The sequence below is a fragment of the Perissodus microlepis genome, chromosome 19, assembly GCF_051167445.1.
Source record: "Perissodus microlepis isolate ML-2025 ecotype Zambia chromosome 19, ASM5116744v1, whole genome shotgun sequence".
Classification (NCBI taxonomy): domain Eukaryota; kingdom Metazoa; phylum Chordata; class Actinopteri; order Cichliformes; family Cichlidae; genus Perissodus; species Perissodus microlepis.
In genome coordinates this window covers 16,183,784-16,200,474 of record NC_140479.1, presented here as the reverse complement: position 1 = coordinate 16,200,474, position 16,691 = coordinate 16,183,784, and the positions used below count along the sequence as shown (strand labels likewise).

The following is a 16,691-nucleotide window of genomic DNA, read 5'->3' as shown; positions in this document are numbered from 1 at the left end:
TTCTGTAAATTAAGGAATTTTTCACATTGCTAGATAGATTACATACATTACATTTAGCAGCTTAATATGCAGTTTTTTCATTGTGTGTTGGTGTAAACTAAAAGCACACAGATGGGTAATCTATTGGCCTGACATTTGGTAGGTGGCCCGAAACACAGCACCAGATAAATTACTGTTTCTCCCTAAGAGGTGAAGTGCCTTAACTGACCAGGCGCGCAATCCTACTCTCAAATGTCACTTAGGTTATACTGGGGAAGGATGAAATGTGAACTGGTGTGATTCAAGCTCATTCATTGGTAAAACAAAGGTTGTGTTTGTCTAAACGATGTGCTTTAAACTGAGCACTGCTTATTCTCATGAATCTTCTGTCAAAAGAAGCTTCGGTTAAACGTCATGCATCAGAATGAGGAAGAGACTTGATTTTTTTGAGTATTTCAGAAACTTTGATCTATTTGAACTTTCCCACATGCAGAGAATGATCAGGAAAACAGAAAACAGCCAGTGAGCAGCAGTTCTCTGGGTGACAAAAAAGCTTCAAGCTTTTGGGAAGTAACAACCAAGCTATGCAGAAGAGCACACTGGTGCAGGAAATTGAGGCTATAATTTGCACAAGATTGCCAAAATTGGACAACAGAAGACTGGAAAAATGTTTCCTGGTCTGAAGAGTCTCAATTTCAGGTGCAAGAGTCGGATGATGGGGTCAGAATTTGACTCATCAACGTAAAAGCATGGGTCTATCCTGCCTTGTATCAGTGGTTCAGGCTGGCAGTGAAGGTGTGATGGAGTGAGGGATATTTTCTTGGCACACTCTCAGCTCATTATTGTTTAAATGCCACAGTATTATGGCTGACCACATCCACCTTAACCTTTATGATCACAGTGTATCTTCTGATACCTGCTACCAACAAGAAAGTGCACCATGTGACAAAGCTCAGATCCTTTCTTGGTTTCTTGATAATGAAAATGAGTTTAAAAATGACCTCCACAGTCACCAGATCTCAATAGATTATATATGGGATGTGATGGAAATGGAGATTCCCATAGTATATGTGCAAACGGCAACGGTGTAATGCTATCATATCAACAAGGACCAAAATATCTCTGAGAAATGTTTCCAGCAGAATTAATTAAGAACTAAAGCAGTTGATCCTTGTATTAGCAATAGAGGACAGTGAATGTTTCTTTTCTTCTTTTTTTCTTCTCTGTTACAAAAGAAAGGTGATAATTCTGAAAATCATCCTTTGAATTATTCAGAGAAACAACCTCCTCTTGAAACACTCAGGTTATTCATGATCAGCTCAGAATTAAGTTCTGGAACTCTTGTTCTATTAAAAACAAAAAGCATTTAATAAATTTGTGTTATTTTAACGATCTTTGACTTCAGAACAAAACTCTTAAGATAACGAGCTCGATCCGTTTATGGATGCTGCATAAATATCAAAGACAATTAACCTTTTCCACATATCCAGATATTACTGTAACTGGAGGCGTACTTGGTGAAAAAGAAAACAGTTTTCAGTGCCCCCGTGCTTCCAGCGAGTCTGCCTTAAATGTGAACTCCTTTAAAGTAGGTTTTACCCTCAGCGTCGCTGACGGGAGTGAGACAAGTTCTGGGATCTACTTGAGATAAATCCAAATAACTAATGTCAATTCTAGAGGCTGTTTATTCTCTACTTGCTTGTCCAGCTTAAGTCAAACGTACAGTATATATTCCAGAAACATGGATGATGGTGATTATCATCATCATATTTTATCATATAGCACCAATTTAATAAAGAAGAAGAAGCCAATGCTTTTTCTGTCAACTGTCAATTACAATGCAACAATCTCAAAAACTGCAGGCAGGCCAGGTCAGCGCCCAGACAGTTCTGCTATGAAGCCATGCTGTTGTAATAAATAAAGTGGTTTGGCATTGTCTTGCTGACATATGCAAGGCCTTCCCTGAAAAAGACGTGTGGGAGCTCGAATACCTTTCAGCATTGATGATGCCTTTTGCACATGTACAAGATGTCACGTCATCTGAGTTGTGACAACAAGATTGAGGGTCTCTTTCCTCTTTAGAAAGACAGGCGCCCTCTGTTCTGAAATTCTGTTTTCTAAAAAGGATTCAAAATATAAATTCATCTCACTGCAGAACAGTTTTCCACTCAGTCCATTTTAAATTCACTTTGGCCCAAAGAAGACAGCAGCATTTCTGGATCATGTTCATTTATGGCTTCTTCTTTGTATCATAGAGCTATACCTGCATTTGTGGATGAAACAACAAATTGTGTTCACAGATGCTGATTTCTGGAAGTGTTCCTGAGCCTAAGCAGTGATTTCTATAACAAAACCACAATTTTTGTTTTAACACAGTACTGCCTGAGGGCCTGGAGATCATGGCCATCAAATATTGCCTTTTTAGCTAGTTCTTGCACACAGAGATTTCTCCAGTTTTGTGTGAGATATTATATAAAATAAAGGAAGAAGGGGAAAAAAATCATGAGACCTAAGTAGGGTGACTTTGTGTCTGTGTTGTTCAATTTATGCAGGTCCAGATATGAGGGCAACCTCATCCTTGAAATGAGTCACCATCTTAGTGATGGTGATTCATTTTGTCCATTTAATGAGGGCAGTTCGCTTTATATCTCAAGGAATACATCAGGTTTTCCATCACATTTATATCCCTTCTGTCTATTCATGAATAAGAGGTTCCAACCAGAAGAATGTTAAACAAAACCGCTACTTTTTCATCCATGTTCATTCTAGGGTCTCTTTTATTTGGTACAATGTCGTCTCTCCTTAAGAAAAGTCTTTAAACATACTGTATTTCCTCAAAATGGACTTTTAAGTCTTTTCAAATAACAGGGTGCAGTGTTGCTTATTTGTAATGTGCAATGGATGAGAAAGATTTAAATACTTTCAGCCATTTTTAAATCAGTTTGATACAGTTATTTTAGATGTAAATGTCATGACCGTGTGAGTGAGGAACATCCAGAACATGATGACACGAGGAGGAAACAAAGGAGTCTGTAATTATAACCATCTCGGTTTCAGAGATACAGATTTTTGCAGATATCAATTCTCCTAAAGCTCATTCGGAACGGCTACTAGAGTGATTAATAGCTGTCCACAGACTGAAGAATAGTTATTGTCGACAAAAAAAATGACTATGACATCTTAAATCAATATAAAGCATTTTTAAAAGTGACCCAAGATGTCACCAGAAAATGTGATTTCCAGAGATTTCTTTTAAGGATCAGAGTCTTGAAAACAACACTTGCGTTAAACAGCATCAGTTTAATAAAACTGTGACCATCTGAGCAGTTTGAGACTTCAGTGTCATGTGTTTCCTTCAGGTCTGATCCGATCACGCGTACGAGGAGCCAACACGGCCTCTGCTTCGATCTTGACCTTTCTGGACAGCCACTGTGAGGTCAACACTGACTGGCTGCAGCCTATGATACAGAGAGTCAAGGAGGTACAATCGCACATGCTCACACACACACTTAATCGGACACTTAAATGCATGCTGCACATATCCACACGCACAGCCTCATGCATATGCTTGGAGGCGGAACAGTTATTTTCTTCTCTGTGGTAGATTTTATTGACTGTGATGCAATATGTTGGCACTGCGTGTTGTTAAATAAACACTCAATTTGTTCAGCTAAGATTCAAGTCAGACTATACCAGATGTCACACGCTGCTCTGCCGCAGCTGGAAAAAGTTTGGTGGGCTTTTTCCTCCTCAGTCTGTTTTCCACTCTGTCCTTTGCATGAAATCACTTCATATAGTTCACTGAAATTGTGCTATATATAGTTGTCTCTGCCTGATTTGGGTTCATTTTTTCTTATTTGCTTAACACATTGGTCAGTGGCACTTGGGAGCTGACTTTAATGAGACAAGATGATGATTACTGAGTGACCAAAATCCTAATTAGCTTCTCACAACTGAGTCTCCGCTATAGAGGAAACTCTGAATGGGATAATGAGGGAGTGGTTTGGTTGAGTTGGCTGCTTTGTGTAGCAGCTGTGGTGCCGTGGACCGTTATTGCATTTATTCTTACAGCATAGTCTTTAAATCAATAACACTCTTTGTTAATGACAGATTTTCCTGATTCACTGCCTCTTAAAAAAATAATTAGGCCGTCCATCAGGAGCACTATAGTACTGTACATCTGTCCGCAAGTGTTTTACACTTCAAAATATGATGCGATGCCAGCCAGTCTTCGTTATGTGGTGGATTTATTTATTTATTTTAAATATTGGTGGTATTTCCAAGTGAACTTTCTTGGACATTTCAGCAGTAAGCACTCACTGTTTCTGTTTCATTCTGCTTTCTTTTTCTCACAAAGTCACACAAGTGAGGTGCACAGAGAATGGAAATACATAGCGGCACAAAATCGTGTGCAGCGATGAATGTTTAATTCCTATAAAGTGAATGTATTGATATAGTTGCGGAAAGAAATTCATCACCTGCTGATGAGTAACGACCTGTGACTGTCTCCTTCCTGCCCTGACATTATTAGCATCCTGTGACTGTGACTGGTTATGGTTGAGAACAACTGCTGATGCCCCCCCGCACCAATCTCAGGCTGTCCCAATGACTCTAGTCAGCAGGAGCTGTTTCATTTCACATTTCTCTTAGTAATCACCTTTCTCATGTTCATGACTCGCACTAATGTGTGACACTGTGATGTAGCTCCTGCAGTTTCTTTCCCGTCAGCAATGCACTGCTTCTTAATTTTCTTCCTGCTTGGCATTTTAGCAGCATGCTTGCTTCTCCAGGCTACAGTACAAGAAAAGAGTTGAGAAAAGAAGAAATATCAACGGATTTTTTTTTACTTTTCTCAACTTGTGGCTTGTTGTCTTACTTTACAAGATATCTGGCATCTCGAATTTTCTTTTTGGGGTATTTTTGCCTTTATGTGACAACACAGAGAAGACAGGAAAGACGGGATAGAGCACAGGGCGACACTCAGCAAAGGGTTCCAAACCTGAACCCAGGCTCCTGTATTTCAGCTGTATAGCATATGGGCTCCTGCCCAACCAGCAAGCTCAACTGGCACCCAGTGAATTGAATTTTCTTATTCACCTAATTACAGTATACCTGTGAGGTTGACAATAACATTTGTTTCAGTGGTGTGCTTTTCTACTTTCAAAGAACATAACAAAGATCCTTGTGTTATATTTATTACTTCTCCCCTGTGTCCTCTGTATATGTTATTATGTCATTTGAGTTTTGCATTTTGGATTCTCTTTGGATTAGGTTCTTTTTACTAGCTACTAGGGATGGGAATTGATAAGAATTTAATCATTCCGATTCCACTATTGAAATTCCCATCAATTCAATTCCTTATCAGTTTTCTTATCGATGCTCAATGGGGTCTCACTGGCTCTGCTTTGAGAGTCACCACCATCTCTAAGCAGCATATCAAAGATATTACATTCATGCAAATTAATTGCATGTTGTTGGTCAAATGTTTGTGCATGTTGGAGGCATAGGCTACACTGGCACACATCAACACAAATCCCTATCCTAATGAGGACACACGTATGATCTTTCTGAGACTGTTATCTTTTGTCTTTCACCGCTCTCCAAGTTAATCTTAGTTCTCTGTTCATTTTCATCTTATTTCCTGTTTTACTCTGGTAGCTCTTTGGTCTTCTGTATCTTGTCTAGTTTACTTCCCCTGTTCATTGTCTTGATTAAATGTGTATAGTCCCCACCTATTTGCACTTCCCTCATTATCAGCTGTGTATATGTTGTCTCAGTCTACTTTTGTCATGTCATCCATGTAGCTGTGTGTTTCTTAACCATGTATTCCCTTTTTTTCCTGACTTTGTTTTCCTGGTCATTTCTGATATTTGGATCCCCTGGCTTTGCTCCTTGTGGATTTTTGGATTTTGAACTCTGGATACATTAAATGCCCACTTTGTGTTTGAGTTCCATCTACTTCATCCGGGTGCATCTTAAATCTCCATTCCACACAGCTGGATATAAAAAACAAAACAAAACAAAAAAAAAAAACAGCAAACTTCACACATCTGGATCCTATGCAAAATCAAAAGGCAAAATTTCAGCCTTTAGGAGAGTTCTTCAACTATATACTGTAATGCATGAGTTTCAACAACCTACCATTGTTCGTTATGACCACAATCGAGGAGTTCCTCAAGTTTGCAAAACTCTGGGCTACTGCTGATTAATCCGATTAAATTAGGTCACAGAGAGACACAGGGAGGACAATTCTGATGTCCATTCAAGTTACCATATGTGCTCATTTCCCCGATAAAGGACTGACTAATTTCTTGCCAAGAGTTCAGTGGAAATATCTCTAACCACTAAATATTGAAAGCTAAAACATAAAGACTAAAAAACATCTAGCTAGGGATAAAATCCATGTAGATTACATGTTTGACCCTTTTTCTCCTCAAAGATGTGCTTAAGATGTTCTCTTTGGGATTTGAATAGTTTTTCCAGCTTTTTTTCTTTAACCTTCATGCTAAGCTGAGGTTAGAATCTCCTGACTCTGCTCTGATATTAAACGCATAGACATGAGTACTCTAGCAGTCTTCAAATTTAATTCTTGGCAAGAAAAGTAGTATATCTCACCAAAAGACTGATATCCATAGATACATCCCTGTCCCCTTGGCCTTCCTTGAAAAGAAGACTAAGTGTTTATCTGCAAGAAATAAAATAGGGCTTTATTTTGCTGAAGGACAAAAGTCTTCTGTTTGTTTAGAAAGTACAGCAGAAAAAGTGCCCCCATTCAGAAACTGCATGCAGGACAAATCAAGCTACAAGCTATATAGTCAAGCTACATATCATGTTTCTTCAGTGCAAACCTCACGGTTTATAATCACAAGACTCGACACATTGTGGGTGTGTGCAAAACTTGTTTGTGTTTCTTTGGCTTTGGGCAGCTGTGACTCATCCAGCTTGCATTACAATCTTTTAGTCTGGCGTTCATGAGAGTGCCGGCCTCAGTGTTAATTTACCAGCCCCAGAGTTCAACTGCACTCCGCCTTGTATTTGTTCGTGTCCCAGAGACCAAACCCTGGTTTTATTAAAGCCTCTGGGGGGCAGAAATAATGATGAATAATAATCTTCTCTGTTTTAACTTAATTATCCTTTTCCTTTGTTAATTAAAACCAGCAGGCGTAACAGCGTAATTCAAATGTTGCTAATGTGAAGCAATGAGCTTCTCACTGACAAATGTAAAGGGAACATGATTCAAATAATTGTCTGGCTAATCTTATGTGGTCACTTTACCTTGCTTGTTTTCATCTTCACTGGCACAATTTCTTTAACTAAATTATTAAATCATAAAGAATAATTGTAATGCTCTGAAGGAAAAGTCTAGTATATATGGAGGGTTAAAAACACGTTTTTAATTTTAATATTTTAGCGCAGCATGAATTGTCTGAGTTTCATTACTCAAAGGCTACGTTCACACTGCAGGCAAAAGCGCATCAAATCCGACTTTTCTGACCCTATGTGACCCATATCCGATCATGGTATGTCAGTGTGAACAGCACAAATCCGATATTTTCAAATCCGATCTAGATCACTTTCGTATGTGGTACTGAGTCCGATACATATCTGATGTTTTAGAAAGCGACTGCTGTTTGAATGGTCATGTCGCATTGAATCTGTCTTTTACGTCACTGACACAAGACAGGCGGCAATTATCAGCACCCAAGAAGACAACGTGAACGCTTCCTGGCCATCCAGTGTAGATGTTAGTGAAACTGTTGGGAAGACAGCGTTGGAGAAACGTGAACATTTTATTTGTACTGTATAATCTGCAGATTCTGACAGAAATCTGCAACTATCCTTTGAAGCACCGCTCCTCTCTAAAACAGCAATAAGGATAATTATTAGGCCATATAACAAAATAAACAAAATATTAAATATTAAATTAAATATTAAATGCAAAATAACAAAAAAATAACAAAATAACTTTATAACTTAAAGCAAAATTGGGAAACGTAAAGTCAGAAACAAGTCTTTATATTAAGGGCCATCAGTCAAACAATACTGTTTGGTCTGGGTCTAAACAGAGCGCGTTGTGTGTGACGTCTTCTTTTGCGCATGCGGGCCGCTTTGAGGGTTCACACTAGAGCGCGTTTGCTGTGACGTTTTATTTGTAGTGTGAACAAGCAGACAAAAAAATTGGATTTGATCAAAAAATATGAATTGAGCATCAAGACCTGCAGTGTGAACGTAGCCATAGACTGATAGCATTCCTGGATGATAAAGTGAAGAAACAGAGATCCTGACATATCAAATGGCAAGAGCGTATTGGGAATTCGTCGCCTGCCCGTTCCTCAGTATGATTGACAGAGATCAGAATCATAGGCTATGAAAGAAATATTTGGACTGACAACAGACGCGACAACACATTTTTGTATTATTGTGTCTCATTTTGGTTCTGTGAAATACAAAATGGTATTAGGAGACAGGACAGGGCTAAATGGTTATCACACTAATTATGGTGGATAGCAGTGTGGCACCATCTGACGTGATGTTAATATGTTGATAGCACATTTTAACAGAATAACATACACACCTGTTTCAGTTAACAAATACTATTTCACCGGCAGAGTACTGTGTCGTAAATTCAAACACAGAAAAAAGGTGACATTGATTTTGGAAGCGCAGCCACTTTATGCATTACCAAATCACAGAGACTCATTAAAAGCCCAATAAATGTCCATTGCTTAAAACTGTTGAGAGCATCACTTTTTAAATTGCTCTCTGGCAGAGTGGCTTTTCACACTCGTTCTTCCCCCGCACTCTTCGGCGCAACAAGCACAGAGTTCACAGCGGGTTCAATCTCTGATAAAGAGACGGACGGTTCTAATTGGAAAAACTCATTTGGATTGTCCCGAGCTATAAGCTGTTTGTCTACATGGACACAGGCACCCATTCACAGACAGATGCAGGCAGCACATACACGCTCGAGTACGCACAAACCAATCAACAGTTCTGTCTTTTAGAGTTTGTGTTGGATCTGCAGCTGACGGTTAGATTTGAGGGCTTAATGGGAAGGTTAGGGATACTCAGCTTATGTTCTTCAAAAGTAATCAGTACGTGCTTGTTATTATTCACATCAAAAGAATAATCAGAGCTTACATGTATGTTTAGAGTACCGTACGCAGATCTTACAGAAAAATTATTTGATTAAAACAAATAGCTTCTTTCTACTAATAAGGATACAATTTTATGAAATGTTCTTGCTCTATTTAATTTGTTTCTTAGCATTATTCTTATTTTTATGTGATCAGAGGCTGGAAATCATAAAGAAAAACCTGAAGTTAGAAAAGCAAAGGTTTAAATATGTTTTATTCTTCAACTGAAAGTCAGTGTTTTTTCAAGTATTTTTTAAAACTTAAATCCATCTCAATTTGTTGAAATAAATTAAACAAATAGTATTTAAGACTTTAAATATTTAATAATAGAATTAATTTAAAATAACATGTCATTGTGTTCTCCTCCCATGCAGGATCATACAAGAGTGGTCAGCCCCATCATCGACGTCATCAGCCTGGATAACTTTGCCTACTTGGCTGCCTCTGCTGACCTGAGAGGAGGTCAGGGCGTAATAAACAGATCATACACAGTGGTAGTTGATCACACAGAGATCTGCAGGTTTAACAAACCTTTGTGACATGACATCGTGATTCCTGACAGAATTCAATACCTATGACTGAACAATAAAAGAGGTTTAAATATTTCATTGTTTTATTGAAAAGCAGTGATTTATAGAAGAGAGTTTTTCCACAGATGTAAGGCTACGATTGATATTAAATTCAGGCCAGTATATTAGGTGAAATCATGCAACTGACTACAGCCAGAATATCTGTCATCTTGTCTGCTTTGGAGTCATGTCTAGACAACAGGAATATAAATTTGAAGATGAGAGCTGACCTTTTGCTTCCCCCATGCTTTTTTTTTTTGTCAGGATTTGACTGGAGTCTCCACTTCAAGTGGGAGCAGATTCCCATTGAGCAAAAGATGGCAAGAAGTGACCCCACTCAGGCAATAAGGTATGTCTACAATGATATTTAGTGTGATAATATGCTTTGACTCATACCTGGAACATTCTCTTATGCATTATACCCTCACAAGCCACTTCATTAGATATGATAGACATATGTGTTCAACTGCTCATTAATGCCAGTATTTAATCCACCAATATGAAAGCAACTCCGTGCGTTTAGACACTTAGATGGTCAAGATGACCCCCTGAAGTTCAAACCAAGCATCAGAATGGGGAAGAAAGGTGATTTCAGTGACTTTAAGCATGATAGATGAACCCAAAGTCACAAAGCTCAAATCATCTCAGACTGGTTTCTTGAAGATGACAATAGCCGCCTGTGGTGGAACAGGAGAGTCACATCATGGCAAATGTGCCGCAACTGTGCAATGCTGTCATTTCAACATCGACCAGAATCTCTGAGGAATGTTTCCAGCACCTTATTGTATCTGTGCCATAAGAAAATTAAGGCAGCTCTGAGGGATAAATAGAATCCAACCCCAGTACCAGCAAGATGTGACTAATAAAGTGGCCAGAGACTGTATATTGTATGTGAATGACACATTATGGATTAATATGTCAGTTTTAGTTCTTGGATTAGGCTAAAGTTAAAATAGAGAGACATATCTTACTCTACAAAAATTCAAGATAAATCATCATAGTCAGGTCCTTTCTATGTTGGTATTTGCAGTCCTTTTGTGGTGTGTTTTCCCCCTAAAACACATCCAAATCGCAGCAAAGTAGTTAATGCATAACATCTGCTGAGCAAAATACAACTTTAAGCTCCTTTGATTTGTTGTTTCTTTCTGGAAAATATTCCCTTCTGGTGATTCTGATGAGGTCTGCCTGAATAAGCGTGCAAGTGAAGATTTGTAACTCCTTCCCTTCCTCCACTCTGCAGGACTCCCGTCATCGCTGGTGGGATCTTCGTCATGGACAGGAGTTGGTTCAACCACCTCGGCCAGTATGACACCCACATGGACATCTGGGGAGGGGAGAACTTTGGTGAGATCATCGATGATTTCTAACCCTACTTGAATCAGATGACTTTTATTATTATATCATCCTCCACACGCATCCCACACCAAATGTCTTTAAATAAAACTAAGCCTTACTCTGCTGGCAAAGACTTACCAGACTCTAACAATGTAAATATTCCCAACTTGATTCAAGATGAAGGATTCCTAACAAGTTTATGTTAATTGATGACATTTACAATTACCTAATGTTGGCTAGGAGCAGGAAAGTAGGAGGATCAGAGTTAACACATGTACTTACCAAAATAAAAGCCATAATGTTTATGAATAATTTTCTCATTCAGTCTAAAATAAATACTAAGTCCTGTGTTTACAAGGTTTTCTAACAAAAATAATTTAATCACATATTAAAGAAGATAATTTTTGTGTCAATTTAGTGCTGCAGTAAGCGTATTTTGTAAAATACGAAGCCGTTTCCCATAAAATGATTTCATGTGTTAAGTCTGCATGCCTGGCTCTTTTGAATGCCCGGCATCTCCAAAATGCTAAATATGTCCCTGGAATTTGAATGATCCACCATGACTGCTTTCATTCTGATGATTTACAGCTAACAGCCATCTGCTACAGGAAACAGTAGCAGGCGTACTGCACTGATACTGGAATGACACACATCAGGGCATTAATTCTAGGAGAGACTGACAAAATGACAGGCACGTCTTCAGTGGTACGCCTGCATTTTTGGACTCAACCACTGCATCTTTCCTTTTGCAGAGCTTTCTTTCCGGGTGTGGCTGTGCGGAGGAAGTCTGGAGATTCTTCCCTGCAGCCGCGTGGGTCACGTGTTCAGGAAACGGCACCCGTACGATTTCCCAGAGGGCAACGCTCTTACCTACATTAAGTGAGTAGGCTGGGCTGACTGATGACAGTTATTAACACGGAAACAACAGAATGACGTTTCGCTTGTTCGCCCTAAAATCTCAAATGTCACATGATTCAGCTCCACTCAGTGTGAAGTTAAACGCTTCGCCAGGCAAACTCACACTTTTCACACATCTTGACCGAAGTGCCAATGAGAGATGAGTGTGTAAGAGAACTATGAAAGCATCCGCAGAGCTCATTACACATTAGTGTTCTTAATACCTAGTAAAGGTGGAGATGCTCACAAATATCTGGCTCTGTCTGGGAAGACTAAAGCAGCAAGTTTGCAGGTTTTGAACTGTAGTATAATTACCCATAATGTGCTGTTGCTGACAGACTCTTTAGATAATGTTGCTTTTTATGAATCAAACCCAACATTAGTCCTAACATTACTTATGAAAATGCACATAAAATGTAAGATCTCAAAGCACAATAATATTTGTAGCGGAGCTGCAGTGAATAGCTGACGTATGAAGGCTCCAGAAGCATAGCACTGTCATTAAAGCTGGCTGCAGGAATGCTGGCAACGCTGTCATTACTGTGTCTGAGCAGGTGTTGTGTCTCTGTCCACGCAGGAACACCCGTCGTGCCGCTGAAGTGTGGATGGATGAGTATAAACAGTACTACTACTCCGCGAGGCCGTCGGCTCAGGGAAAAGCCTTCGGCAGGTTTGTCTGCTATAATGTCATCCTCCTTGCTCATATTTGCTTATATTTAACACAATGATTCTGTGTCTCCTGAGTTTCCAAGGTGTTTATAAGGTACCAAGTTTTATACGCAAGCATTAAAAAAACGCTTTGCACACCAATTTTTAAATTTGCATGCACTGAGACTTCAACTAACATTTATTTATTTTAATTACAGATTATTCAGGGGATTTGTATGTTCTGTTAAAATAATTTTAAAATGCCTGTGATGATGTTACTCAATCCAAGGTGGCCAAGTTAAGACAACAAACCCTTACATTTGATAGATGAAACCAGAACAATGAAGTTTCAACACTGTTGTCAGTGTCAGATCTGTTGGACCTACAAGTTCTGTTCCTTTTGTATAAAAGGCCCAACACCAGTAAAAATGCAAAAATATAAGAAGTAAGAAGCAAAAAAACAAAACTCAGTAAATAAAACACCCACACACACTGGTTTAACATTTTAAAGAAAACCTGTGTTAGCTGAGTCTGTAATTCATACTCCATAAGCTGTTGATGGCAGGTTCACAAGGTTAAATCCACATTTTCTTTCTCATTCTCTCCTCCTTATCTTTTTTATGTGTTTTCTTTACATTATTTCTCTTTGTCCCTAAATATTCATGTTATCTGGTCTTGCAGTATCACAGACCGTCTGGCACTGCGACGGAAGCTGAACTGCAAACCTTTCCGCTGGTACATGGAGAACGTCTATCCCGAGCTGAGGTAACGAGGTTAACGTTTAATTCTCCCTCAATGGCACATCATTGAAACAAAAAAAATTAAAGTGCAATTTGCAACATTTTTTGTCACATACAGAAAAATATTTCAGTAAGGAGGAATCATTTGGAAAAACTGAACACAATTTACTGAGACACAGAATTCAGTTTAGCTGTTTGGTAATTAGATGCCGATGATCCATCAAGGCAGAATGGAATCCTATCAGTGACAGGAGCCCCGGAGTCTAGTAGACTCTAGTGGTGGTGAGCATGAAGATGGAGGCTTCGACGGGGCTCTGAGTGACCCGGGTGAGGCAGAGATGGGAAGAAGACAGGTTGCACAAATGAGAGCCTGAAAGACAGAATGACAAAAGAGATTTAAAGTATATAGAATGGAAGCTGATTGGCTCACAGGAAGCAGATAAGAAAATGATTGGACTAGAGCAGGAGTGTCAAACACAAGACTTCAATCCCACCCAGTGGAAGTCATAAACTTTGTACTTTTACAACTTTTCCTAATAATAAAAACCTCCCCTGTGGTTATTTATACTACACCAAAGTAATGAAGTAATAAATAAACTATTAGATGACAGAAGAATCCTTGTTTTTTTCACTACCTACAATAGAAATTTATTTTTTTCACAATGAGTAGTTAAGGTATAGTTAGGTTGACAAAAAAGGGAGTTTCTTTAGTCCAGTCTATTTAACATCAAAGAAGGTTGTACTTGGCCCATGATGTAAAATGAGTAATCATGTTAGTATTGAGTTTGACAGTGTGGAGAAATTGAAGTGATGTAAAGAATAGACTAGGAGCCAAACACTTAGGAATCAGACAGCTGAGTGATTGCAGATGTCCCTTATTGAACCTATGCATAAGCTTCATTAATTACTGTGCTTACACTTAAAGGAGTCGATATTAAAAGATTAACTGGCACGAGACTTTCTGCATTTCTACACTTATAAAGTTCAGATTCGATTGGCAATGACTGGAAAATATCTAGTGTGAAAACTAGTATTCTTTTTGCTCACATGTGTGAGGTCATATGTATGACTATCATAGAAAAAAAACTTTTTCCATCAGCAGATGGATATGAAAACTGAGTCATAGTGTCAGACTCTCCACGGGGAACATCCATTTTTCAGTGGAGATATACATTATTTATGCAGTGCATCATAGAAGTTGTTGTGGATCACTTTTTAGTATCTGTTTTGAATTATCTGTTATGCAAGAGAGACAAAGACTTTTCCAAACACCATTAGAATCCAACAAATGGAAATGTTCTCATCATGTTTTCACCTATGTTTATTTCTGATTGATCTCTGGAAGAGGCTCTGGTGAAGCAGAAATAACATTCAAGCTCTGTTTCCTTTAAGATAAAACGTGTTTTTTTCCCCCTGAAGTAATCTCAAAACCCCTCGAGGTGCCATTACCCCGAAGTTCAGAGCCAGTCATCTAAATATAAATGATCTGGGTGGGAACCTCTGAGTGGGTTATCAGCTTGTATCTCACGAGCTTTTTTTCTCAAGCTACTCCCTCGCCACTTCAGCTGTATCTGCTCCAAATAAGTCTGGTCTCTCAGAGTGTAACTGTATATCGTTTTCAGAACATGTTGCAATGATGCACATTACTTAGCGTTGCAATTCAATTACTCAGTTTAATCCATCTGTTCTTTATTGTTGAAATAAGACCTTTCACTGGCTTTGCGCCTGTCTCTTCTCTCTTGGCTGCCTACAGGGTCCCTGAGCAGGAAGCAGTGTCCAGTGTGTTGAAACAGGGCGGTTTGTGTTTGGAGACCCGTGGGACCGACAGCCTCGGGCTGGCAGAGTGTAGGGGCCTCGGAGCCAACAGGCCACAGTCGCAGGTCAGGACTTTGCCACTAGAGGGCGATTTATTGTGGCTCACAGTTATTGTTAGAAATACATCAGACTCTGTCCTGCCCACTCTCATTTTTGGTTCTAATTGAGTTCTATTAAAGCTGTCTCAGCAAAATGCAACTCTTTTTAAATTCTATGCTACTGTTCACCAGCCCAATTTGTAAACAGTGAATGGTAGATATTAATATAGGTGTGTGTGTGTGTGTAATGCTTGCTAAATTATCCATATGTGGCCTGACTTGCTCTTAAAAAACACTGGTACATATTGTTTGAAGTATGCAAGAGATCCTTCCTTTAAATATTCAATAAACTAAAAGGTGTGCTTGAGTTTTTTTGAGTGTGCAGAATTTTCACTTATGGTCCCATTAAATTAAATCGTGTCCCAGAACTGCATCTTTATAAACAAGTTGGGCATAAAATTGGATTTCTTATTCGTATTAGTGGAAATCCATAACCCACTGAAGCAAAGTGCCTGATGCACAGGTGTCATTTTTACCAGTTTAGTAAAAGTGCATTATTAAAGACTACATTTAAATTTAACTCCATATTTTTAACATGGTCACCACAACATTCCTGTAGTGGCACCACTCTGTATCAGTGGGGCCCACCCCCACAGTTTAAGAACCACCGGTCTATTTCACATTCTTCCTTCAGATGATAGCAGTCATACATTTTCTGTGTTTTGCAGAGATGGGAGTTAATAGAGCCGCTGATCCGGCAGCAGCACCTTTGCCTGGCAATTTCTGCTTTCACAGCAGGGTCGAAGGTCAAGATGGAGCCCTGCAATACAAAAGAGCCGAGACAGGTAAGAGGAAATACTGTTAGCTGATCAAATTGTATTTTCAGAGCCATAAAGAACTGGACTAAAGTGGTTTTTCCTACTATTGCCTGTGGATCGGTCATAGCAAATTAAACAGTCTGTGCTAGCAGTCAGTGAGGGACACTTTAGCCGTTCATCAATAAAAAAGCTTTATAGTAATAGCTTTAAAGGATAACATAGGTGAGCATATTTATCTTGAGCTTGGAGGTGTCCACACATTTAACACACACTGTGCAATTGTCTTTGTGTTGACTAAGGGTTAAGAAAAGAAACAGGACATGCTTTAATCTTGTGCTGCCAGTCACCGTTAACCTAATGTCTTAGGTTTTCCAGAAGGTTACTTCACTTTTGGCATGAAGCTGTTCATGCTTGATGTGCCACTCGCAGACCTGAAGTCGAACATAAAAGATTTGGACATAAGAGATGGTTTCAGCGCAGATGCTCAGCAGCCCGCCTGCTGATGATGCCAGGAGGCTGAGACAATCTGAGTTTTGCACTGATGCAGATCCTGCCAAATAAGAGTAGTTGACTTTATAGATGCAGTAGAACAAATGCTCCCATAACTTCAGACCCCACCCTGTTCCTTCCTTGTTCTCCTTTTTGTGATTATTTAATGCTCGCATCCCAGGGGGAATGGAGTTGGCTGCACGGTGATTTATGACACTAAAGAGGG

General features: G+C 39.1%; 1 protein-coding gene across 1 annotated transcript in view; it reads left to right on the top strand.

The window, feature by feature from the left end:
- The window catches only part of galnt16 (UDP-N-acetyl-alpha-D-galactosamine:polypeptide N-acetylgalactosaminyltransferase 16), a 37,092-nt gene that overhangs the window by 17,484 nt on the left and 2,917 nt on the right, over nucleotides 1-16,691 (top strand). The window contains exons 6-14 of the mRNA XM_084914463.1: nucleotides 3,339-3,460; nucleotides 9,491-9,578; nucleotides 9,950-10,034; nucleotides 10,926-11,029; nucleotides 11,773-11,899; nucleotides 12,495-12,587; nucleotides 13,247-13,330; nucleotides 15,059-15,185; nucleotides 15,887-16,003. Coding sequence (XP_084770589.1) covers nucleotides 3,339-3,460; nucleotides 9,491-9,578; nucleotides 9,950-10,034; nucleotides 10,926-11,029; nucleotides 11,773-11,899; nucleotides 12,495-12,587; nucleotides 13,247-13,330; nucleotides 15,059-15,185; nucleotides 15,887-16,003 — 947 coding nt within the window. The remainder of the gene's footprint in view (nucleotides 1-3,338; nucleotides 3,461-9,490; nucleotides 9,579-9,949; nucleotides 10,035-10,925; nucleotides 11,030-11,772; nucleotides 11,900-12,494; nucleotides 12,588-13,246; nucleotides 13,331-15,058; nucleotides 15,186-15,886; nucleotides 16,004-16,691) is intronic.